The sequence below is a fragment of the Aplidium turbinatum genome, chromosome 1, assembly GCF_918807975.1.
Source record: "Aplidium turbinatum chromosome 1, kaAplTurb1.1, whole genome shotgun sequence".
NCBI classification, from domain to species: Eukaryota; Metazoa; Chordata; class Ascidiacea; order Aplousobranchia; family Polyclinidae; genus Aplidium; species Aplidium turbinatum.
In genome coordinates, this window is record NC_137472.1 from 32488521 (window position 1) to 32516209 (window position 27689).

The 27689-nt window shown below is 39.8% G+C and overlaps 1 protein-coding gene across 1 annotated transcript; it reads right to left on the reverse strand.

The window, feature by feature from the left end:
* LOC145770892 (spermatogenesis-defective protein 39 homolog) lies at positions 1–27689 on the reverse strand. Its single transcript, XM_082582638.1, has 12 exons — positions 27588–27689; positions 9599–9744; positions 8882–9072; positions 8287–8429; positions 7677–7812; positions 6014–6227; positions 5473–5698; positions 4937–5034; positions 4188–4311; positions 3579–3668; positions 2987–3094; positions 1–1550 (listed from the first exon to the last, which is right to left on the reverse strand). Exons 1-12 carry the CDS (start codon positions 27606–27608, stop codon positions 1530–1532), a joined length of 1518 nt encoding a protein of 505 aa, XP_082438764.1. The 5' UTR covers positions 27609–27689; the 3' UTR covers positions 1–1529.

The following is a 27689-nucleotide window of genomic DNA, read 5'->3' on the forward strand; positions in this document are numbered from 1 at the left end:
TTCAATTTCAACGTCCATTTATTAAAGTTCATTTTTGGACTCAGCAATAGCAAAGCAATATCATACCACCGAAGTCACACAAGGTGGATTGAAAACAAAACATTATATGCGAAGAAATCACATTTAGCGGCATAATGACAGGACTGGCGTTTGATGTTTCAAGCTAAAGTGGCATTGAAAAATTGGTCGGAATTAATCATTATATCAGATAATTTGTTAGACTACAAGACATTGCACTGCATGAACATCAGTCAAAGTGCAACAAGATTACAAGCTCAAAATTAAAGCTCGACAGCAATTGTCGATCCCATACGGGTTCATGTCTCCAACCAGACGTTGAAACAACGTAAAAAGCAGCTGGTCCCGGATGGATCTCCGCATTCGCCCCAAAGCACAAAGCAATATAACATCCTTGCATGAAACACGTTTTTGATTGAAAAGAACTATCAGCCAACGGTGGCTGAATGAGAAAATTAAAAGCACCAGTTCGTATCAGTTGTGTGGGGAGAAATTTCACCTGAATTTTCTTCACTCAAAATACAACAAAAAGATGACAGTGTCCGCAAATAGCAAACAGCTAATTCACTTAAGTTTTCTTTCCACTTATTCACGCATGGCCATGAGCATGTGATGCCGCTCATTAAACTGAAGACGTCTTCAAAATCTGCAAATCGCTAGCTTAGAGGTGACATAGCAACCAGCACAAAAAAATTCACGGTTAATTCAACAGTATGCATGCACGTGCTTATATAGAATGACAGGATTCGCGTGAAAAGTGAGGGGTTAGAGTTACGTGCGGATAAATATATTTTATTACTGGACAGTCCTGCAGTGGTGGGATATACGCGATTCGTGGCTCTTGATCCAGGGGTCAGTTGATAATGGATCTCAATGAGCATTGGACAACACAACACCACATGACAATCTAAAGATACGGCCTGGTTTGTAACGTTTTGTATTTTCTAAAAGTCGCGTTTTTCACCTCTCATATTGCTTCACGTTCAAGTGACACGACGGGTTAGTAAACTTTTCAAGCAGTTAAAAATAGAAAAAATGTGATTTTTGTTGATTTCAGTCACGCGATTAGCCGCTTGCTAACAAGCAGCCGACAATTTGACTGAAATCTTCCATAAACCACACTTTCTCATCTTCCACTCGTCCTCCTAGACAACACAAGATGTTATGACACTACCAAGCAGCGGCAGATAGTAAAATGCGGCTCAGACCATTCTAACCAGCCCGTTGGCAAAAATCTGCAAAATGTGACAATCAGGCCGCATCTTCAGGTAGCCATGGTTACAACGACAATGTGCATGGCTAATAGCAAACTGTTGGGCAAGAACGAGTCACTTTTCGGCTCTCACTATTCAAGCACATGATTAAAAGCAGGAACTTCTGCAGGATGCTTCAACACCAACCCAGTAGCACAGAGGTTATAAAAAGTACAGGTCCTGGTGTCAATGGAGCCTTCGCTTCTTCAAACCACACGCAAACCTTGAGGAAACCTTTGCAATAGCGATGCCGGTTGTTCAATTCTTCCATTTAATGTCCTGTTAGGAAACAGAAACACCACCCGTTGTTTTTGTTCTTTCTTTTGTTAAATGTAACACTGTAAAATGTAATCGACGCGTTTTTATTTATAAATGCTTGTAATATTCCCATTCTGTAAAATTCTATCGCTTCGTACAGCCTGACTTTACTTTTTCATTGGTAGATACACTGATTACACTCTGATCCAATTTTGTATCTTTGGGGTCAAGTGTTTAAGAATAAAATTACAGTACCACCTAGTCCTACAACAGGAGTGTCCAACCCGTGGTCCGCGCGGTATTTTTTAAAATGACATATATTATATAATCAACTCAATCGCCTATGTAATTTATGGCGAACTAACATTCCGAAAAATTGGCATTTATTGTTTGCTTTCTCTGTCTATTACTCTATTTTCACTAGTGCAGGGGTGCGCAACTGTTCAAGTAAATTTTATTATATCACAATGCACATTGTTACGCATCACATTTTCCACATTGCCACGTTCACATCTTTTTCATACAATCGTACTCGTGCTTCAAGAGCAGTAATACCAGAGCAGTCAATCAGTAATATTTCTTGCTTAAAGGAAGAAGTTCAAAAAATTTCTGTTGCTAGAATTTTACACAAAAAAAGGTCTCTAAAGAAAAAGATCAGAGGATTCACAGATTGGCAGTTTTTGAGAAATCATCATTTGGCAGCACTTGCTCGTGCGAGCAAGTTTTTTCGCGGATGAACCATGTCAAATCCCCTGTGAGATCACCAATTTCTGACAGCCATATAGAAAACTCGCTTTGCATTGATAAATCGTTCATTTCACCGCATATGGCCTAACTTGTTAGAGAAAAACAGTACCAAACTTCACATTGAAATATCGATGTGTAGTAAAAACTTTGTTGACTTTACTATGTCTTGGTATGTCTATTGTTCTTATAATAGTAAAAGAGGATAATCCACATTTCTAAGAATAGAATTTTGGTGTAAGGGTTTTAATTAGAAATTATAAGACAACCACTTTTAAGATGAGAAGTTAGCAGTAAACACTCAAGCGGCCAGCGCAATCATCCGTAAACCGCATGAGGTTGAGGCCTTTTGGCCAAAAAGGTTGGACACCCCTGTCCTAGAAGGTACAAGCGCGTCAATAGACGTCAGAGGCGATAACACGATAACTTGCACCACTTATGCAGCAACACCTTCTTTGTTGTTCCATGGGTGTTCGTATTTCCTTTTTCAATATAAACTTTTCTTAGACACTTTAGGTGTAGGTCAGAAGCAAAACAATACGACAGCATTTTTCCATCCTTGATTTTTAATTTATTTACTTAGCTCATCTTTGTGAAATCTTAAATTTGCTGTTTAGATTTTCTGTCAAAGAAATTAGTCTAAGTAAGCGATAAGATTATGGAAAAGCTGAACTGGAGTGTCACCATTATATTTCACGAGAAAATATAACTACCTGAGAGCGTGACTTGTTCATTAAATACTGTCTCATATGTTGATTGGACTGTGGGATTTGATCTAAATACGTCATGAGTTTTTGTCTGTCTCGCATATGCACCAGTGTCTGCAATGTAAAAATAGGTCACACATTTAAAGCACAACTAACACTACTTGCCATGCTAATTGTCAGCTGATTCTTAATTAAGCAACACGAAACATTTTGAATATTGCTTAGGAGGATTACAATACAGCCGAATGGGATTGAAGACCTTTAACTAAGAATAGAAGTAATATAATTAACCATGTGATTTAAAATTATGTTTTCCTCCAACACACCCAAAACTGATCCAAGGAAAATGACCAGAGTTGCCAAAAAACACACTTTCAGCAGCGCTGGCAAGGCTGATCACTGATCAGGATATTTTACCAAAACACGGTAATGTCCATTGCTTGAAATTCGAGATGTATCATACATAGCGATTCTTTTAATCAACTCTCTTCTTTAAATTGAGGCCACGCTTCAAATAGCTACCAAGCAGGAAGATTTGTAGGGTTTTTAGTAGAGTTTTGTACAGATTTATCAACCGAGACACAGCTTTTCCACTTACGTCTATCGCTACTTTGAAGCACTTTAACTTTTCGGCCCATTCCAGACGCTTCTCGGAGCTGTCGATTTCTGCGCAGTATTTAGCGAGGGCCTGTGGTGAAGACAAAATGTGTCAACCGGTCCTTTGTAAAACTTTTACCAATAGCTATACAGTAGTTTTATCTTTGAACGAAGAAAAAAGGTATCCTCGTGATGTACCGCCATGATGATATCAACCTTGCAGGAATGAATGAAAAAAGTGTAATCTTGTTTGGTCAGCAAATATCTTATCAGTGGGTTTGGTGTTTCATCACATTGAAAACCAATCGAAAGTGATTGCTTCGAAAGAATTAAAAAACAGACGAATCATGCATGACGTGGCTTTCTTCCCAGGTGAATCAGCATAAAAAGCTATAACAACGAGGCTCGATGCTAGCTATGAAAACTGTGCTTGTATAGCAGAACATACGCGATTAGTTTGCCTTGATATCTGCCCAGTCAAAAAAGTCTAAATGATGATTTTAAAGTCACTCGGGTCTTCGAGTGAAAACAGTGATGAACATAAAAAAGGTTATTACAATAGCAGAATTTTTTTTAAATCTTCTACAATACGTGATGCAAAACAACGTACATCCGGAGGTGAAAGATTTTTGCTTAATACGTCGACGACGCGATCGAATCCGATGACAGCGTGGAAGCGAGCGCTGCGGAAGAAATTCTTCGGAGTCGTGAGGAGAGCCTCCAAATCGCGCCACCTGGAATCACATGACGGCCATGTATCAATGTTTGAAGCTGAACATGGCGTGTGGTTGAAAGCAATTTTTTTAACCTGCAGCACTGGAAATACGCCGCTTAAAACTTGACTGATCATCACCGGATATGCGACAGGTCATGTTTCCGTGTTGCGATAGCAAAGTAAATTAAAATAATTAGGCATCACGTCGCTGCCCTAAAATAAGCCAGTGAATGGCAACAAATGTGGACATTGGAATAATTTAAAGATGGGCATCACCATACAGCACCACTGGCCACTGCACCAGTGGTCCCTTGCCATTGTGATCACAATTGAAAACAATGGTTGCCTATCATGTCTGTGCGTATGTTGTTGAATAGCAAGAATTTTGAATGGCGTAAATGAAACCAATTATACATCAAAGTGAATACCAACAATCAAGCCAATGCCATAAAGTTATGAACTACATCTGCACAACTTGTGCTGGATGGTCTTTTACGTGAAAAAGGCGTCAAAACGGCGACGGCATCAAGACCAAATGTTTGCAAGTACGTGCAATCGTCCATGCCTTGTTCGGCATGCTGCTCACCCGACACAAACAGTGGAATTGCATACAAAGTAAGTTTTATTTTCGAGTGATGGATCACCTTCTCATCCTGCACAAAGCAGCAATGGCCGTGTACACGAATTGTTTTTCACCAATCTTATGCTGATTCTTGATGGACAGTGGACTGCTGAGTAAACCCTGCAAAAACAGTAACGAGAGAGGTCAGATTAAGACACTTTGTTAACATCGTATTACACACTGGCACTATTTCGCATTGCCATTCCATTTATGTTAAGTTACAAGTGTTACATTTTAATAGGATGCAAATCGTTTCACTGACAACTTTGTTCCCTATATTATAAGCAGCTTTGCCGGTTTGACGTGCTAAACATGAGATATCAACGTTACAAACACAGATTTATTGCTGAATACTGTGTTTTTGACGGAATTGCGGGAAAAGATGGAAGACAATGAAAAACGTTGCATGCATTTTTTACAATTATTATCACACAATCGGCTAAAATTTAATAATATTTTGTGAAAATAGAATCTTACGCAGTCTATGAAATTAAGCCACAAAATCATCTCAATTCTTGCCAAGCTCGTCAAAGTGCAAATGCAGCTCTTCTTACGTACCTCGCCCTCTCCCCAGTGGTAATAAGAACAATAATAAAGGGTAGTGATGACGGATTTGTGAACGATTGAATCTTTTCTGGGATGTGACTTGAACACAGCGATCTCTCCGCTCTGCTCAGCTGCTTTGTCGGAGTGTTCCACAGCGGATTGTCGGTGGAGTAATGAAATTTGTTCTTGAATAGCGTTCGTGTCGTTAATTAACCGCATATCAACGTCAAAGTAATATCTGTAAAACATAGACGTGTTTTACAATGCAATAAGGTTGTAACGTTTCAAGCTAAATTAACCAAATGTGGAAAAATGTTATGTTGGCAGTTGGTAGATAGCTTTCGAGTAAGTGAAACAATCCGGTGGTCATTGCGGCATATCTCATTTACAGAATTTTAAATACACATTTCAACTCACTAACGATTAGAGTTATACGATGCGATGCAAACAAAAACAATTTCGATTCAGATCGAAAAAAACCCTGGATCTAAATCTCAAATTACTATACAAGTCGGCAAGTCGCGTTACATTATTTCATACAGGGCAAGCTTACTTGATGCAGTCTTTCAGGCCCGATGTGCGGATTTCAGGCGTGGACGCTGACGTAGAAGACAGACACTGGCGGTACTTGAGCATGGCAGCTTCCTCCGTTCGACCCAGGGCACTCAGTGTTTCATGGAGCTCGTCAATCTCACCGGCTGTGCGCAAATATGCGCAGTAGTGGTCGACAGCAACCGGGCGCTTCATCAATTCTTTGCTGAACAAATCTACAACGCATTGTCTTGGTAATTTGATTTCTGAAATGATGATTCTGATGACTACAACTAACACACTACATGCAAACCAGGTTATTTGCATGGAGGAAAACTGTATGATCAGCAACACTTCATTAGGTTTGGTAGACTCGAAACTACTGCCAACGAGCCCAGCATTTGTTACAGATTTGTTACAAATACTCAACGTCACGAAGGTCCTTCCTCGTGGTGAAGTAGGATAAAATACGTCATTGTTTACGGTCGTGAGCAGTGACGGTCATGCGGAAATATACAACTCTATTCTCAGTCCGTCCAACAAATATTAATAATCGCATTATCTGGTTACACACAAAAACAACTCAGCTAATTGATGAGGTGACTAGCCAGATTCGACTAACCAGATAATGAATTTGTTACAGCATTATAGTGTTGTGCAAGTTCTTTTCAAATCAATTCTTCCATCAACACTCTTTCTCAAGTATTCTGAATGATTTGACCAAGGTGGTAATACTGTACACTGTACATCGATAAATCCCCGGTCAATCGAGAACCGCTTTTTTAATGTGACAAGAGACCCGAGTACAATGAATAATTGAATATATATAGTAATATTTCCATGGTAGAAAATAATGTAACAAAGCCAAAGTTTAAACGATTGTCACGATTTCTTCTATCTCTTACCAGGAAAGAGACTTGGAAAGGTTCAATGACGTAGTTTAATGGGATATAACCGAAAAGCAGTCAATTAAATGGTCGGATAGTTCTCCCAGTAAAATGATAATGAAAATTCTTGAAGGACTTCAACGAACGGCTTCTCAAATAACTCTAATTTCGAACACAATCTATATCAGCACCAATTCTCATCTACTTGTATTCAATTACTTCAAGTCTCAATCAACAATAATCTCTGCACCTATTACCAATCCACAACTCATAATACAACTCTCATAATCAACTCATAATAATACTAATAATAATAATCACGCAAATTACACCACTATTTATAGAAGGTTGTTCGGTCTAGTAACTTCGAGAAGGTTACGCAATATTACATCATATGAACTCATTGTTCTGTCAAGTTGTAAACTAGCAAGTTAAAGAAGCTTCTAGATCTGCACGTAGGAGTAGAAGGTTCTAGAAAACACGTTACATAATAAAGATTTCGCAATCACAGATCTACTGGTATACATCCTTGTGACATCAACACAAACGATATTTGGTGATTGAGAAAAACAACAGAATGTTCAAGATTCGTATCTTACAGAATGATTTAGAATTAGGTTACATAACAACGATTTCACAATCAAAGATTACTACTGGTCATTGACCGATAATAACATACCGCTCAAGAATTCCATAATTAAAACAGCGCGTTCGGTCAAAACACAAAGCAACCCATCGCGAGGCATTGCACATTGATTGTGACAACGATGTATGCAACTCTACTCTCAGAAAACCCACCTCTCTTCAGCGTATCCCTCATAAATAATGTTGCAGCGACGATGGCATTTCCATCGTACCGAGCTATAGCGCCATCTAGTAAGGCAGCTTTGCCTTCCTTAGACTTGTACCTTTCCAGTGTGTAAGTCTCGCCAATCTGAAACAGTTTGCAATGTAAGTGACTTAGAAACACACCATTTATCACTGTTGCTATCAATTACAAGAGATCATGATGGTCCTGGCATTGATTTAGAACATTTGTATTAAGAATAATTGTAACCTCAAAGATGCTTAGGTCGCCTTTTCAAGCCACTTCTTAATGGAAGTGAATCCTTCAAAAAAAAAAGCTGCTCATATGCGATAATTGTTGCCTTACATCCTCCCTACTTCTTCCAAAAGATAGAGCGCTTGAAGTTATCGTACTTATGTGATTTAGCAATTTGGAAGCTCTGAGCTGAAATGTTTTATCTGCGCGCCCTTGCGAAACCTTAAATTTCTTTTCATGTTTCCGCAAGACAATACACAGATTTCGATATCAGCACAAGCATAAAAAAGTCACACTTAAAAAAGTAAAAATGGAACAGAGCTCTACTACATGTCAATGCCATACGAGTAGACAATATCGTCATACCATGAACTGACGTAATGTTTCGGTTTTGGAAGGTGCAGCGGATCGTTCTTGCTTGGCTTGGTTCAACTTGCGACGAAGAGTGAATATTTCAGCTTCGAGCTTCGCAAGGTCAGTGGCATTTGGAACAGAATGAGACGCAACAACTGAATAAATAAACGACGGTTTGCATTAAAGTATAACACGAGCTATTACATAGCACACCAATAATTCAATATTTAAAAAAATAAACAGGAAATGCAACTAGCCAAGTGCAGAGATAGATTGTAGGAACGTAACCAAACATTGTACTGTAGTGGTTTCATGGTATATACACCATAATTATATGTGTATTTTATACCAGCCAGAAGCAACGTAAAGTTACAGTACAAGTTCAACAAAAATGCGCTACACCACAATGCTTCAAGAATAAAAGCGCACTAATGCCGTGAAGGCCCATCCAACAAATGTTGCCATTTTAACCTAATGTCAAAGTCGCCAGACATTGAAAAATGGTAACTTCTGCTAGATGAGAATGCTTAAACAATGAACATACTCCATGCTATACACAGTGCAATGTTAATGTTTGAAATAAATTGGCTCCATTCAGTACATATACCTTCTGTTATACTTTTCTTTTCCGGTACACTTTTAGTCCTCAGTTGATCAGTTGCAGCGGGAAGTGTGGCAGGAGATGGGGGGAATTGTGACTTTCTTGCACTGCTGCTTTGAAAGCGAGCAGAAGGGGTGCCTTGTCCCAAGGAGTCCACTGATACTGTTGCTCTAGGCTTTTGCATAACTTGTTGTTGGCTGAAAAGAAGATTGCTTTTAAATTTTTAATAGTTTGGGAATCGCCCAGTACTAAAATCAAACAAAGCACACACATTACGATGCAGTTGGTTAAAACTTTTATTTTACTTTCATGTTCATGAAACTTGTCACTAGAAATGAAGCAAGAAGGCAATCAGCAGCTTTAAGGGTTGAGGCTCAAAGAAATCCAATGATTAATAGCCAATGCTTTAAGGTTGTGAAACTGATGCAAATAGATGGAATTCATATCCAGGCAAGGATGGTAATATTAGTAAACAAAAAATAGTTCTAGAAACAAACTTCTTCATGAAGCAGATGTGATGTCGAGCTGGTAAACTACTCATTCAACAACTAAGTAACATGGTAATAAGATATACCGGTACAGCATATATATAATTGAACATCTTCTTGGCAGGTTGGACTGTACAATGTACATCATAAAACGTTATGTGCAAATTATTCAACATTTTTTTTGCATTAAACATACAGCATACCCAAAAAAAGTTGAAAAAATAGAATAAATTACTTTGGCCTTATTGGAGCTGCTGTAGACCCATCCCAACGAATGACATCTAAGCTATCATCATCATCTTCATCGTCATTGAAATTAAAAGGTTTGAATCCAGACGTATTCCAATAATCATCAGTATCTTCATTTTGTGGAGGCAAGGGCTACAAAATGAATACAGGTATAACGAAATAGTGTAAGAAATTAAAACAAAAAAATGTTCTAAGTCAACAGTCATTGAACCATTAACCACAAACGTTGCTTTCCGTAAGCAACAAAGAAAATCGCTCTAAAACTGTTGACAAGATGCAACAAACTGTATTTCTGAGCAAAACAAAATTCAAATTGTTTGTGAGGATAAAACAATCTATTTCAGCCTAATGCTGCGAGTTCACTGCGGAAACAACAGTTCATCACAAGTTTTAAGAAACAGTTTCCCAGTCATGTGCAATGAAAAGTGGTGTTGGAGTCAGAGTATCATTGTTTTATCAGCGCCTTTTTCTTCAACTTGAGGTCGTTGTCTAAGTGTCTACTGTCTATATTGTCTGCCTGAACTATATATTATATGTTTTATAGACGACTTTGGACTGGTCAGTGTACACGGCGTTCTGACTAGGTCAACCTTATGCAAGACAACTGACCGTTGCCATCATGTCATAGAGACATCTTTTTGCGAATTGCACTTCATCCATTGAGCATCTCTTGTCTTGTACAGATAGTTTTGATATTATAAATACTGGTATCTCACTTTTGATACTTACACTACAGTCGCAGTTCTAAATGAGCTCCAGTATAACTGCTTTTTGTTGGAAGCTGTCCCTAAATCAAACGATGTCATTTCATAATTTCACTGTCCATAAATGACGTTCTCAACAACTTAAACAACGGTTCCGGCATCCATCCGGGAGCATCAGATATGACCGCATGTTTAACATGCTACAAACTATCGCCCTGGTAGTGTCGTGAGAATAAGACAATTGCTGTGAGCCTTCGTATCCTATTCTTTAGATAATATAGATATTCCTGGTTTTTATAAATCAGTATCATTCATTTGCATAGGCGCCGAGTTTTCAAAATAGCTGGGCGGGCGAACACATACTGTCACGTCATAAAGGATATTTTGTTCGTTTTTCAAAAGGGCGATTTTGCTCGGTTGTTGGGCTAGCCATGGCTATCTAAAGATACGGCCTGATTTGTCACATTTTGCAAAAATTTCCAGAATTTACTAACTTTGGGCAAATGTTTAAATAAATTTTTCTAAAAATAGTATTTTTACGGTTTCTTTACTGTTTTCCTCAGATGACACAATAGGTTTTAACATCCTCACATGTTGAAAAACAATGAAAATTTGATTTCGAAGATTTTAGTCAGACTGTTAATTTTTCAGTAACAGTCTGATTCAGCGTTTTTCAACTTATTTTTTCTCGTTTGCTACTGCTTCCCCAAGACAACAAAATCCTTTTATATCATTAGGAGACAGCAAAAAGTAAAAAAAATCTCAGAAAATGTCAGTCAAACACTAGCAGTAGCTGGAATCAAAATCTGCAAAATGTGACAAATCAGGCCACATCACCAGTTGGCCATGGGCTAGCCTAGTTTTACATTTAAGTCTATGTCTCCTCTAACACGATTTGGAAACAAGTAATAAATATAATTGGTACGCAACAACGTCTGGTCCTGGTAATTCAGTTCCGCATATTTTTTGTGATTGGTATGTGCGGGTTGCGGGACGAAAACTGCAATACTGTACTAGTTCCATAATTACATTACTATTGTAATTGTTGATACAACACGATAACACACACACAATACATCGGTGGGTTCATACGATAAGTCGCTCTTAGCGGGCGCACAGATAAGATACAAGATGCTGTAATGCAACGCAGAAGCGATTTTACGGCAATTCAGCTCCCGAGAAGCCATCTAGCGATAAACTGCGCTATTGAACCGAGCTTACATGGAATCTACAATTAGAACAGTTACATAACAGTTACATGCTATTGAACCGAGCTTACATGGAATCTACAATTAGAACAGTTACATAACGAAGGAGCTGAATTGCAACTAATGACACCCAACCGTTTCATCCGGCCAAACCAACAGGTGTGCAGTATTAATATCAGTGACGTAACAGACGCAACTGTGATGATTGAGACGACAAAATAGAGCATTTTGGCAGCAGAATTAATTGATAACGTTGTTTGAGAGAAATTACTCCTTTGAAGAACAATGCTACAGTTTTTACACCGATTTAACATCTGGTGATGTTAAAACGATGAAAAAGCAGTGGAAATTGCGGTCAGACTTTTGCCGCGAATGAAGTTCCTCACAGGTTTGCGCAATTTATTTGATTTATAGCACTGGGCTACGAGTCAAGGTTGCCAATTTGGCTTTTTTGAAGCCAGATTTTGAGAATCTGGCTGTTTTTCAACTCCCTTGGCTTCATTTTTCTTAAATAAAAAAAGCCCGAAAAATTAGGCTTTTTCTGGCTTTTTTTCATGTTTCATCAATTTTTTGTCAAATTAATAAAAAGCCAACATAATTTTGGCTTTTTTTGGCTTAATTTTATCTTTCCCGATTTTTTTAGAAAAAAAATTCAGTCAGCGTCAATCGGAGCAGTAACTTCTACCTTATATTTGATTGTAGTGTCCGACCAAATGTTGTTTTGAAGCCGAAACTAAAAAATTTTATAGTTGCTTGTCTTTTCATTAACTTTGTTTCTATTATCAATTAACTTTTCATTAATTAACTATCATTAACTATGGGGGGGAAGAACAGTCACCTTCACGCGACCCCCCTGTAAGTAGCATCATAAAAAAATGCGAAACGAAGACTGTCAAAACCGAACCTCGACCCGGAACGCTCAGCACAGGACCCCACGAGAACCGCTCTTTTCAGAGCGCAGCAGTTCCACTGTCGACAAGTACCGTCGTCCCACCATCTTACAGCTGAACGCTGAGAGCATCACATCCAGCAAGATTGATGTGATTGAGCAGCTCGCTCATAAGGACCGAGCTCTTGTCATCCTCCTCCAGGAGACCCACTGCACTTCTGCAGACAAGTTAGTAATTCCACACTACTCACTAGCTGGGTTTACCCAAAGCAGGAAACATGGCCTGGCCACGTTTGTCCATGAGAGCTTAAACTGGACGCTTGCAAACTCTTCCGCTAATGAGGAAATAGAATGGGTTTGTGTGAGCATTGAAAATTACAACATTATCAATGTATACAAACCACCATCCTCACGCCTGAACCCATCATCTATACCCGCATTCCCCTCACCCAGTATCTATGCTGGTGACTTTAACTGCCAGCACACCAACTGGGGTTACAAGTACATCAACAGCGACGGAGAATGCCTGGCTGCTTGGGCTGCAAACAACAACCTCGCCCTCCTTTACAATCCAAAAGATCCAGCCAGCTTCTGGTCCGGACGCTGGGGAACGGGCACAAACCCTGACCTGGCCTTTGCAAGCATGGATACAGACAGCTCTCTTCCTGACAGACGTGTGCTAGAAAAGTTCCCACGTTCCCAACACCGACCTTCGCTTATCACTGCCCCTAAGCTTGTCTCTCCCATCCCAAGTGCCCCAGTAAAGCGATGGAACTTCAGAAAGGCCAATTGGAATCGCTACAGCCTCATAACCAAGCAAACCGCGGCAGAATACCCTCACCTTCTACCGCCAACATGGATGAGGCTTACCAAGACTTCTGCCGTGCTATCAAATCCGCAGCTAAACAAGCTATCCCTCGCGGCCGCCGAAAGAACTACACGCCGTGCTGGGATTCAGAGTGCGAAACTTTATACCGCTCTTATATTCGTGCCTCACCAGGTGCTGCCTCTATCTCAGCTGCAACAAGACTGCTTGATCGGCTGGACTCACGGAGGCTAGAGCGATGGAAAAACACTGTCAACACTATCGACTTTACACACTCTAGCCGGATAGCATGGAGTACTGTCAACAACCTTACGGGCCGTTCAGCACGCCCTTCCCGCCAATGCCCCGTTACTGCCAATAACATCGCATCAAAACTAGTGAAAAACGGGACCTACAAAATAGGCGACCGCAAGTTCCCCAAACTTGTAAAGAGGGAAACGTCTGATCTCTGGAAAATCCCAACATCAGACAAAGAAAGCATTTCTGGTGAATTTACGTCCGATGAGTTCACCGCTGCCCTACAATCAACTAAGACCCGTAAGGCCCCTGGTCCCGATAATATCTGCCCCGAACTTGTACTCCATGCTGGCACCGCCATGAAGTCTTGGCTGCGCAAATTTCTGTCTTCCTGCTTATGCCAACTCAAAATCCCCAAAATTTGGAGACGAGCCAAAATAGTCGCGATCCCTAAGCCTCATAAGCTACAAGAGCATCCGAAGAGCTATCGACCTATATCTCTTCTCTGTATCCATTTTAAAATCTTCGAACGTCTCATCTACACTAGAGTCGAACCAATTATAGACCCACTCTTGCCCCGGGAACAAGCTGGTTTTCGACGTGGAAGATCTACTGTAGACCAAGTCACTCTCATGACTCAAGACATTGAAGACTGTTTTGAGGCAAAGAAGAAGGCTGGTGCTGTGTTCCTTGACCTCACAGCCGCATACGACACCGTATGGCACCAAGGCCTCACCTGCAAACTCCTCTGCCTGCTCCCAGACAGGCACATGATCCGCATGATCATGGAGCTCGTTTACAATAGAAGCTTTACCTTCACCACCGGAAGTGGTAAACCAAGCAGGTTACGACGCCTTAAGAACGCCGTCCCTCAGGGATCTGTCCTGGCTGTTTAACATCTACATCCACGACTTGCCAATCACGGTATCCGCAAAGTACGCCTATGCCGATGATTTGGTCATTTTACACTTGTCGAATCAATGGGATACATTAGAAGAGACTCTAAACCAGGACATGTCGACACTTTCGGCATACCTCGAGAGATGGAGACTGAAGCTCAGCGAAACCAAAACAGTGACGACAGCCTTCCACTTAAACAACCGGGAAGCAAAGCGTGAGCTCAAGATCAACACCGATGGAAAACCCTGCCCTTCTGCCCAAACCCTAAATATCTAGGGGTAGTCCTGGACAGGTCGCTCACTTACCGTCAACATTTGGAGTCACTACGCAAAAAGATCTCAACACGCACAGCTTTGCAAAGGCGTTTGGCCGGCTCAGGCTGGGGAGCCGGAGTCGATACCCTGCGCAGTGCGCATTGCCACCATCGCGCTAGTTCACGCTCCAGCAGAATACTGTGCACCTGTCTGGAGCCGCAGTGCCTACTGCCATCAAATCGACACTGCCATAAACGACGCCTTGCATATCGTGACAGGATGCCTGCGACCTACACCATCAGAAAATCTCCCTGTCCTTGCAGGCATCCAACCAGCTGAGCTTCGTCGCGAATAAACTATCCTGTCTCTTTCTCGTCACACTACGAACCCCAACCACTTGCTCTAGTCAAGTCTCTACGAGTCTGTGAACGAGAAACCTCAGCGACTGAAATCGAGACACCCATATGTACGTGCCGCACAACTCCTGATGAAAACCGCTGAAGACCAATCCATCAGTGCGGCTAGCCGGCTACCTGGGCGAACCACCAATGGAGCTCGGAGTGGAAGAAGAACTCCTCAACACTCCAAAGTTTCACCTCCGACATCAGCAACCACCCAACCGGAATGCATTTGCCAAGGAAGGCCTGGGTGCGGCTCAACCGCCTGCGTACTGGCGTCAGACTATTTCGCTCCAACATGCACAAATGGGAGATGGCTCCATCCGCGATTTGTGAGTGTGGCAAGGAGAAACAAACCGTAGACCACACCATCTGTAACTGCGCCATCTACCATGCGCCAAATGGTGCGCGTGGTCTGCGTGAACTGGATGACAAATCAATTCAATGGCTGCTCGACACCTGCCCAAACATCTAGACCGCGCCGCTGCCACTGCCCAAGGGTGATAAAAGGCAGAGCCCCTCGACCCCTGAAGTGGCGAAGAAGGTTCAAACGAAGAAGAAGAAGAGAAACTATGTTTCTGCGTTGTCGCTGAAGTCAAAGTTCGGAAGGACACTATTTGGTGGTGGGGCATTCCATTTATAATCATCAGATTTTTTCAAATTTTGTAACCACTAGTCACAGATTTTATACATACTAAAAAATGATGACAATAGCAAAAAAAATTTTTGAAATATCTTTATTGGGGGCCGAGATAGAGCACTTTGAATTTTCGGCCACTAGTAGGATTTTGGGAGCTGAGCACAGCCATTTTTTCGTTTCGCGCCTTCATTTTTTGGCAATAACTCTTTACCTTGAACGATTTTCATAATGAAAACATGCATTTTACCAATTTAAGACCCAAGGAATTCATTTTTGCACTTTAAATTATGCTAAGATGAACATTTCAAATGGTAAATTAGGTTTAAAGTTTTTCTTATTTTATTTTTGATGCGCTAACTTTGGGGGAATATTTCGGAGCGTTGGGAAAAAGGTGCAAAAAAATGTTGTTTTTTTTTGAACAAAGCAATTGAAGTATAATACTTTTACTAAATTTGGTTGATGTAAGTTTTGCATAAACCAAAATATTCAACTTAGAAAATATCAACCCATATGATCAAAAAAATGAATATAATTGAAACATAACTGATGCTTTGTCACAATATTTGTAGGGTTCCGCCATATTCTCATGCGTTTCTTTATGAATTTTTGATGTGTCAAATTACCAATGTTTTATTAGTCAGCTGATATCACACAGCTAGTCTGATCAAAATTTTGTGACACTTGTGCCTTAAATGGTGTATTAACGTCTCAAGTAGTGGTACACACACAGTCTGTGTGTACACAACACCAGAACACTATCTTACTATGTATTGCTACTAATATGACTCAAAATTACAAAGATTTTATGTCCATGATTGTATGTAACACAGAAAATAAGATGTGCATGGTGCATAGATGTGAAAGTTGTCCTGGAAGAGAAGTTTTACACCAATTTTTAACAGAAAAGCTAGGAGGTGAATCTGAAGATGACATTGTTTATACACAATGGCAGTTCACTGATCGATCAACTCTAAAAACCTTAGTTTCTTCATCATCTTTCACAGACATTCTAACACAAGCAGTGGACAAGCTTACAGCACACTCTTTCATAGCTAAGTATCTGTCAGAACGCAAACAAACACTAAACTTTGAAAGCTGTACATTGCTATTTTGGATTTTGCAGAAAATTACAAGTCTGTTGTTCAAGATGAAGTGCAATCATTCCACTGAAATCAAAGTCAATCTCAATACATCCAGTGGCATTTCATTACAAGAATTCTGAAGATAAATTTGTCCAACAGTAGTATTAGTAGTAGTAGTAGTCTAGTTTTAATCCGGTGATGTCCCCATTACCGAGGGTGGCCGGATCCAACAATCCATTTGTTTTATTTCAAATGATTTGTGCCATGATTACAGCATGATTTGTCTACAAAGTTTTTCAACAAATTACAACTTTTGTACATCTTCAACTAAACAAAAAAATAAAGAAAATCGAATATTTTGCTGATGGATGTGCAGCTCAGTACAAAAAACTACAAAAACCTGCTTAACCTCTGTTACGGTATCATAAAACTGATTTTTGAATGGATTGCTCCTAGACTTTTTTTTGCCACCAGTCATGGTAAGTCTCCTTGTGATGGAATAGGAGGCACAGTGAAACGATTGGCCACTAAAGCAAGTTTTCAAAGACCTTACACAAACCAAATTCTCGATTTTGATGCATTAATGAAATTCTGTAAAGAGTATATACATAAAAGGCATACAGTTTTTTGACATTCAAAGCAATGAACTTCAAAAAATTCGACACAATAAAAAGGTATGTTCAAGGCTCCACTGTACATGGTACACAATCTTTTCATTATTTTGAACCAAAATCTTCTCACATATCTTATCACTTAGTGATGATAAAGAATTTACTAGAATACACAAATTCTTTGAAACTACTGCCTCTCTTTGACTGTGTTGCATTCACATATGATTTATATTGGTGGCTTGGCATGGTGCAAAAAGTTTTTAGGGACGAAGGAGATGTCAACATCAAGTTCAAGGCACCTCATGGACCATCTCAATATTTCTATTGGCCGAGGGATGATTTCTGCTGTGTTCCTTCTGAGCATATTTTATGTGTTGTTTTATCTCCTAGCCCTGTAACAATATCTGGACGCCACTATGTAATCAAAAAAGAAGACTTGAAGAAAATTGAACAAACCTTTAATGACCTTTTGTAGAATGTAGATACTTGTGTACTGTGAAAACTGATTCTTAATTACCCAATCGGAAAATTGGCTTAATCAACCACTTAAAAAACTGCTATTGATGCATCCAACCTTAAAAGTTGATGAAGTGATTTCTGTTTGTGTTGTTTGTATTGAGATCTCTTACAATGTTTATGGTAGGGTACATATAAGTTTACTGAGTTTGTCATTCTGTTCTAGTTTAAGACAAAGGAATAAAATAAAGCAGAACTAAGGCAATAGGGATACACTGTCCTCAAATACACTTGCAAAAGATGTTCAAAGAGCATTTGATGTGCTCTAAGTCCTATGTTTTAACTTTATAGCCATTTCTTCATAACTATTTTAGTTAAATTACTGGTATTTTCTAAGTTGATTATTTTGGTTTATGCAAAACTTACATCAACCAAATTTGGTAAAAGTATTATACTTCAATTGGGTACATATAGGTTTACTGAGTGTTTACTTATATGTAGGGTACATATAAGTTTACTGAGTTTGTCATTCTGTTCTAGTTTAAGACAAAGGAATAAAATAAAGCAGAACTAAGGCAATAGGGATACACTGTCCTCAAATACACTTGCAAAAGATGTTCAAAGAGCATTTGATGTGCTCTAAGTCCTATGTTTTAACTTTATAGCCATTTCTTCATAACTATTTTAGTTAAATTACTGGTATTTTCTAAGTTGATTATTTTGGTTTATGCAAAACTTACATCAACCAAATTTGGTAAAAGTATTATACTTCAATTGCTTTGTTCAAAAAAAAAAATTTTTTTTTTGCACCTTTTTCCCAACGCTCCGAAATATTCCCCCAAAGTTAGCGTATCAAAACTAAAATAAGAAAAACTTTAAACCTAAATTACCATTTGAAATGTTCATCTTAGCATAATTTAAAGTGCAAAAATGAATTCCTTGGGTCTTAAATTGGTAAAATGCATGTTTTCATTATGAAAATCGTTCAAGGTAAAGAGCTATTGCCAAAAAATGAAAAATATGAAAATGAAAAATAAAATATGTCAAAATAAGCAAAATCTGTGACTAGTGGTTACAAGAGGTGTTTGATTATAAATGGAATGCCCCTAGTGCACTTTTTATATGTGTATGTTTAATGAATACTAATTGGCTTTTTCTTGGCTTTTTCAGGTATTTTCTGCTGGCTTTTTTTTGGCTTTTTTTGTGACTAGGTCTGGCTTCTTTTGGTGAAGACAGGTCGGCAACCCTGCTACGAGTGGCAGAGTGGAGACAAACGCTGGACACTTTTGCTCGTTTAACGACGCTGGACACTTTTGAAGTCATCGAAGCTTGTCAGTCGTTATAAAGTTATATTTTCTGTATTAGATCATAAAATATGACTCTTAATTTTTACTTTAAAATACAATGATTGAGGCAATGAGAGTTCTCATGCTGAGTTTTACGAAGCATTGGAAGCAACATTTTCATTATTTTTTGTAGTCTAGTAATAGCACTTGCTGTTTGATGTTAATTTGCATTGTGACATCATCTTGGCACATTATTTTGCAATTTGCGGCGTCACGGTTTATCGTGAAACTTAAGAGAAACCCCTCAGAAAAGAAACAAACAAATGGCCAAAGAGTGGTTCAAGTCATCGAAGCTCGTCAGTCGTTATAAAGTTACATTTTCTGTTTTAGATCATAAAATATGACTTTTAATTTTTACTTTAAAATACAATGATTGAGGCAATGAGAGTTCTCACGCTGAGTTTCACGAAGCATTGGAAGCAACATTTTCATTATTTTTTGCAGTCTCGAACAACTAACAAAAAACTTCTGTTTTGCTTTTCGATGACTTCAACCACTCTTTGGCCATTCGTTTGTTTCTTTTCTGAGGGGTTTCTCTTAAGCTTCACGATAAACCGTGACGCCGCAAATTGCAAAATAATGTCTCAAGATGATGTCACAATGCAAATTAACATCAAACAACAAGCGCTATTACTAGACTACAAAAAATAATGAAAATGTTGCTTCCAATGCTTCGTGAAACTCAGCGTGAGAACTCTCATTGCCTCAATCATTGTATTTTAAAGTGAAAATTTTCTGTATTTTATTGTATTTTAAAAAACTTTCGCTACCGTCGCCCACTTTGGCTGTCGCCCACCTGGCTCGTCGCCCACTTGGCTCGTCGCCCACTTGGCTCGTTGCCCACCTGGCTCATCGCCCACTTGACTCGTCGCCCACTTGACTCGTCGCCCACCTGGTCTCGCCCAAGTGGGTATCGCCTACTTTGTCTCGCCCACTTGTCGTGTACCGTTTTCCAGACGCCTGTTCAGTCCGTGAGTGGACCAGTGCAATCCACACGTTTTCCAGCTGTTTCAGGAGGTCTCGGGGCCGCAGCTAAGGGTGTTTTGAAGGCTGTAGAGCAGGGGTTCTTAAACTTTTTGAGCCGCGCCCCCTTTTGACGTGCCATCCAAACTTGCGCCCCACCAAACTACAAAATTAGCAAACATTTACATGTAATGACTACAGGAATTTATATTTAGCTTTCATCAATGTGAGGGATGTAATTGTTTTTCGGAAACCAAAAGTTTAATTCGAGGCTTTGTAGCTGATAATGCACACCTCAGATCGGCTTCACAATCAATAAGTTTGTTTCGATGTTTTGTTTTTATGTTCAAAAGTGTAGAAAAGCCACTTTCGCACAGATAAGTGGACGAAAACGGAAGAAGTGTGCGTATCGCCACGCTACCCACTCCCTTGTATATGTGAAAATATTTAACCCAAAAATCAGTTAGTGGCATTGCTTCATAATAGTCTTTTGCAGTCGAGTTACACTTTATTTCCAAGAATTCCTCTTGCAAACCGTCGGGAAGAATGTCCTCGTTAACACGAAAGGGATCTCTTGTCATCTTCCATTCTGGAAGGTCGGTGTCACCCAAGTCTGGGAAATAGCGTTCGAATTCTTGTTTCAAAAGCTGAAGGTGAGCCTCCACTTCAGCCTTAAGCTCACCTTCCAGTTCAAGTTGCTTTTTGTCAAGTGCAGTATCTAGGTTGGGAAATGAAGCTGCATTTCCTATTTGTATTCGGCGGTGCCACAACCCCAGCTTTGCCACAAATGCTCGAATGGAATCATAGCTATTAATCCGGTTAATATTTCTGCCCTGCAAGAGCAGATTTAAGTTATTGAGGGCCTTGAAAATGTCCACGAGGTATGCCAACTCCAGCTGAAACTTCTCTGATGAAAATGGCAGAAGGAGATCTTGCTTCCCATGAGCTTCCAAAAATAGCATCAGTTCATCTCTCATTTCATACACGCGGGCTAACATATTACCTTTCGATAACCAACAAACAGATGTATGGAAGAGGAGAGTCTCATGGTTCGAATCCATATCCTTGCACAGCTTGGCAAACAGTCTCGTATTGACAGCACTGGTTTTGACGAAGTTGACGGCTCGTATGATTACTGTAAGCTTATCTTTCATTGCAGCTGGTAGAGTCCAGGAGGCCAGAGCCTCACGGTGAATCACGCAGTGAGATCCAATGGCATTGGGACTTTTTTGCTTTATCCTGGCAATAAATCCACTTAGTCACATGCGTTTAGTCACATAGTTTGACATCGCTCGCGCCCCCCTTGTGTACCTTTCGCGCCCCCCAGTTTAAGAACTGCTGCTGTAGAGCCAAGGCCTGCGAATTATAACCGATCTTCTCCCCCAGAGCGTGCAGGTCACGGGGCCGCCATTAGCAGTAATGCTTTGCCCCTTCACAGTTTTCTGCGCCGCTAGTTTTTGATCGCCCAGCTACACGTAATTTGCGTGATTGTGAGAGGCGTAACGCGTCTCTTGATTTTAACGTTTGTGAGGATCGTGATCGGGCTGTGCATGTGACTGAGCCCCATCAGCCCCTTAAGGGATATAGCTTGTCTTCTCCCGCTAAATCGAGTTCTCAACAACAGGATTGCTTTTTTGAATACCAAAATAGTAGGACGTTTTTTAATAAGGCGGCCTTGATTGGTTACGATGGTAATAATATGCCATTTATCTTCTTTAAAAATCGCGTTACGGCCTTGATGGCAGCTTTGCCCTTTAAAGGAACTCGTTTGACTTTGTTACAGGCAGCTTGTGTTAGAACAGCTGCGCAAACGATTGCTAATTTGGTTTCCGACACTCCTGGCTTGTCAGAAGAAGACAGGATAGAAATGTCGTTAGCTCGCTTGACCCAGCGTTTTGAGGTTCGTGGAGGTCTTTTCGCCAAACCGGAAATTAGAAAGTATCGCTATGGTAGCCAATTGACTTCAATCTCTTCCAGTGATTTGAAAGAGTTTAAAGATAAATTGTCGCAGTGTCTGCTTTTCGCGCAAGCTTATGGTCAGCGTGACAAATTGGAAGGACGTTTTGTTTTGGATTTAGCTAAGCGACTCCCGTTTGACGCTAAGCAGCGTTATCTTGACTTTTTAGGTGATCAGTATGGTGGCACCGATGAGCCTACTTTTCGGAGTTTGTTTGAATTTGTAGTACGGGAGGAAACGCGTAAGTCGACTGATTTTAGCATTATGCTAATGGGCGATTCTAGTGAGTCGCAGCATTTTAAAAAGTTTGGCAAAGGAAAATTGCCTTCATGTCCGGTTAGGCAGACGTCGGTAAAACCCCATGATAATGTGGTTTCAGGGAGTTCGCAGTACTCGACTGCTGTTGGCGCACCGCGCGGTGGTGTGGCCAGACGTAGAGACCTACCGGCATGTATTTATTGTTCGTCACGTGGTCAAGTTGAATATCATTTTTTGTCTAATTGTAAAGATTTTTTGCGCTTGACACCTAAAGATCGGAGAGATGTTATTGTGAAAGCTGGAAAATGCTTGAATTGTTTGCGCCAGCATATGGTTAGGGACTGTAATCATGCAAATAACTGTCGTCAATGTGGGCCTAACAACAATAGGAAACACTATTTTCTTCTGCATGATTTTTATGTGACGTCACGTGATTCTCTGGATTCGGTCGGTAAAGATGATGCTGGTGCCAGTGTTCTTGTGCGTAATGTTAAGATTGGAAATGTTAAAGCAGCTTTTAACCGCATTAGTGCCGCTCGTGTTTTGAATCCAATAACTAGAAAATCGAAGTTGGTGTATTGTCAGCATGATCCTGGTTCGCAGTTGACCTTTGTTTCGAGTGATTTGGTCTGCGAACTTGGCGTTAAACCGTATGACAAAGCGTCGTTTAAAATGAATACTTTGGCTGGTCAGTGGTCAGAAACCTACTTGTGCTAACCTTGTTAAACTCAACATCCAGTCGTTAAGAGACGAATGAACTGTTTTGTGATATAACTTCGGTGGTTAACCCAGCTTGGGCTGACGATGTTAAAACTTTATCCCGTAAGCAGGATTTAAGTAGTTTCCGTCATTTTCATGACGTGAATATCTTTCATTTGAATAATTGTAGTACTGTAGATGTACTGATTGGCAACGACAACGCTTATTTGATGTGGGCTAAAGAAGAGCGTGTTGGTGAGAATCGTAGTGAACCGCATGCTTTACTCACTCCTCTCGGTTGGTTGGCTTGTGGTGGTAAGTCACCCTTAGATGAAAGCGTTGCTAACGTGTGCAGAGTACAGACGTCTTTAGAGTCGGATGTCATCTCTGGCTTTCAGCGTAAAATTGAGTCTCGTGATATGGAAATAGCAGACCTGAATAAAGTCATTCAGGATTTGACCTTGCAAAATGAAACCTGTGAATTGTCTTGCAATGATAATTTGGCTAGAGAACTTGTTGAACCGAATATTGAGTTGAAAGATGGTCGATTTGAGATACCTGTACCGTTGAAGGAAGATATTGATTTACCTAACAATTTTGTGTTGGCGTCAGATAGAGCTGCTGTTTTAAGGAAGAAGGCTTTAAAACAACATGAACTTCGTGATTTCCTTACTGACACCATGAAGGATCTTAAATCTAATGGCTATATTGAGCGACTGAGCGTGCTAGTGAAGCAGAAAATGTAAAGGGATTTGAGTGGTATCTACCATACTTTGTGACATCACAATTAAAAAAGCATATTGTTTACGATGGCAAGTCTGAATTTCGAGGAATTTGTGTTAATGATTTAATGTTTTCGGGTCCTGACTTGTTAAACCCTCTGGCAGATCTCTTGGCTAGATTTCGGCTGAGTAGATTTGGTTTCGTGGCCGATATGACCAAGTATTTTTTTCACATTTTAGACACTTCAATACGCAAGCCCAATTTTATTGAACTGCTTACGAACACAGGCAGTGCCGTTCGGATCGTGAATGAACGCCCTTTGGTACCTTTGAGTGACGAACCTAAAGATTTTACTGTCATCACCCCTGCCTCACTTTTGACCCCATACTTAGACCCATACTGTGCTGTTGAGAAACCACATGATCGTGACCAATTAAGAAGGGATTATCGGTTCAATTTGTCACTTTCTCAGCAGTTTTGGAGTAAATGGATCGATTTTTACTTGCCAGGTCTTCAGGGCCGGAAAAAATGGCTAAAAATGGCCGAGAATTTGGAGCCTGGTCAACTTGTAGTGGTGGGTTCTCTCCAAGGCATTGGTAAACGTGGGAAGTATCAACTTGGGAGAGTGCATGAGGTAGTTCCACAAATAAGGAAAGGGAAGCCTGTGGTTCGTAGAGCTAAAGTTGCCGTCTGCAACTATGATGAGAGTACGGGGAAAGTGAAAGTAGACTACGTGTTGAGGGATATTTCGTGCCTTGCCCCCATAAAGAACACCTAAGTGTTAATGGGTTTGAGCCTGGTTTTTTCTGCGGTGGCCGACACTTGTCTGAGCCCAGAACAGTCGGTTATTATCGCAACCATTGTATATAGCGTCATTTTTGCGTGTATCATACCTATGGTACCAATTTCATGTATCGCCGCGTAATATTCGTATTGTTGTTCATTCTTTGCATGCCCTTTGTATTTGCGTATTAACTTAAACGTGAGTGATTCAAACAATTTGTGTATCGTGTGTTTTTATTCATTGGCTCACAATTGTCGTCAATTCTTTTTTAGTTATGCCATGTCAGACTGTCATAACTAGGGGCCGCTATGTTCCCGACAATGGTTCACCAAATCAAACGTCATATAAAAACCGTTATGGTCTACTTAACCTAGCTGGCATCTTACGTCATGGAAATTGCTAGAAAATGTCCAAATATTGCACCATCGTTCGTAAGACCTGATGAAACATTGTATCACCACCTTTGAACACCTGTTTGAATTGCATGACAATGTCTTTCATTATTGCGTCACAGTTACTGTTTACGTGAGTGTGAGATATCGCAAATTATTCTAGTCATTCGTAAGGTTGTTGCTTGAAAGTTGGTTGCATATTTAACTGTTTGCTTAGTGCTTGCTAGCTGGACGAAAATTCCGTCTTTTATCTAAGTAGTTTGTTGTAGTGACAAGTTTTTAGTGGTGTATCGCGTTGCACCCCATTTTCGATAGCCGCGGGCTAATTTTACAGAAATACACTTCTCGAATAGACGTTTCAGAAGAGTGTTTCTCTTTCGGTCATTACATACAGACGAACGGATCCGGAAATCTTATGTTACAATTTTCCCACGAAGAGATTATGGTTTACCGCTGTGACCACAAGTAACAATGAGCATGCAATGACAGGGTTGATCTCTAAGTGGTCAAAACTGGTTTTGACCACTAAGCGGTTTAAACCTGGTTTTAACTGGTGAAAACTAGGTTTAAACCGGTCAAAACCCAGAAAAATGTTTTTATGTAGTGAATGGTCGGCTACCTGGGCTATGGGCTATTTAGGAAATATAAAAGCATTTGTGAGTTGTGACCATTTTGATATGCAGGCCTCGAAATAGCTGGCTGCCATGGCCACCTGAACTTTCATTAACGGCCGCCAAACATTAATATCGACCTGTCAGGCAGCCACAGATGGCTGCCTGTAAAATTTGTACGAAAGATTATATTTATCTTGGATTTTTCTCTTGTTTTAGCGCCGCCAAAAACAAGACATCAAACAGCGTTAAGACTACTACCTTAATTACATGTCGTGCTACGTCTTATGTGCTATGCAACAGGATGGCAAATGTTGCGCAAATTTTATGGCAAAATCGATGGCAAATGTTTTTCATAAAAAAAAATTTGTTGGAATAAATTCTTGTACTTCAGTTGGCTGTGCAAATGTTTCATCGTTCTACCAAGCATTTTTTGGTTCATCAGAAACTTATTTTTAGAATTTGAATTTTCTCAATAATTAAAATAACCAACTGATTGAAATATCAAAAATAAAGAGAGATTTCAATTGAATATTTTTTGTTCCAAATCCAGCATTTAAATTATTGTTAATCAAAACAAAATATAGTTGAACATCATTACTAAACATAGAGGGTAATACTTTGGCAGTGGCTATTTGACCGGCGCCGGTCTTTGAATCTGAAACACTATTTGACCGTCATTACGTCATTGTCCAGTCACTTTTTTTCTTTTTCTCTTTCAAAGCAAAAGATGAGAAGCGCGCATATAAGTTCTGAATCCTACCATTTTATTCAATTGGTTACGTGGTGCGTGTGGTACGTCGCCGCTTCCTATTCTAGAGGGACTGAGTTCGATACTACCCAGAAGCGTTCTTTTTTTTTAACTAAATTTTGACCCAAAGTGCATTTTTGTAGTCAATTTTTAATTTGAGTTGCATTACATTTACATACCATTACCATTTTTTTAAAAGAAGCATTGTATATAACTAACTTGTTGAGAGCAAAAATGTAGCCTATTGCTTCGTTCGGCAAACACGGTCACATCAATCAATCATTTTATTTTTCGTCATTAACGCGTCTGGGACGAAAAAGATACTAACTACAAAAATCGATATAGACCTACCAGCACGTTAATGAACGGGAAAAGGTGGCAAAACCTTGAAAAGTTTAAAACGTGCCTGAATTGAAAAATTATGTAGGCTATATACCGTATCAGTAGTTAGCACGGCCACAATCGGAAAATTACCCAGAGAAATTCTCAAATTCCAGCAAATTAAAAAAACTCTAACTTTATTACTCACATTTGAAAAGACATAAAAAATAATTAAAAACTGACTACAAAAATGCACTTCGTGTCAAAATTTAGATAAAAAAAAATAAAAAAAAAAGAACGCTTCCTGGTAGTATCGAACTCAGGCCCTCAAGAGTCGGAGGCGGCGACGTATCGCACGCGCCACGTAACGAGTTGAATGAGATAGTTGGATTTAGAACTTATATACGCTTCTCGTCTTTTGCTTTGAAAGAGAAAAAGAAAAAAGTGACTGTCTGTATAGTGACGTCATGACCGGTCAAATAGTGTTTCAGATTCAAAGACCGGCGCCGGTCAAATAGCCACTGCCTAATACTTTTAATTCAATTGAAAAGCAACTTGATTCATACACTAAAGGGGGTTTGAAAAGTTTTGACCAGACGGTTTAAACAGCCCGGTTTAAACCAGGTTTTAACCGGTTTTAAACGGGCGGTTTAAACCGCCCCGGTTTAAACCGATGAACCCTGTGCAATGAGTATCCAGGGCCAGGCCTGCTGCTAATAGCGCAATGCAGCTTATCATAGCAAGATTTATGAAGCTACTATCGGTGACAATTGTCATTTTACGGTAAACAAAGATTATTTACGATAAACAGAAGCCCTTCTACTGTCAGACGTATTAAAAGCCTTCGTATCCCCGTCTTTAGATATCCCTGGTTTAAATATATTCAAGTTTTTCAACAGCATAAAATTAGGCTGCATTATGATTAATCATGCAACATTTGACATAAAATGCCTTTAATATCTTACCTTTTTACGAACTGAAGACATTTTGAGATTATAAAATGTTCTCAATTACTGGTACTGCTCTACATTTTTAACAAAATAGCTTAAAAAGCTACTGAAAACCTT

Coding starts and splice junctions, on each gene's coding strand:
- LOC145770892 (XM_082582638.1), bottom strand. CDS start 27,608: ATGTCTTCAGTTCGTAAAAAG. Junction 7,813..8,286: donor AAACATTACGTCAGTTCATG/GTATGACGATAT, acceptor AAACTGTTTCAG/ATTGGCGAGACTTACACACT. Junction 3,669..4,187: donor AAAATCTTTCACCTCCGGAT/GTACGTTGTTTT, acceptor TCTTCACCACAG/GCCCTCGCTAAATACTGCGC.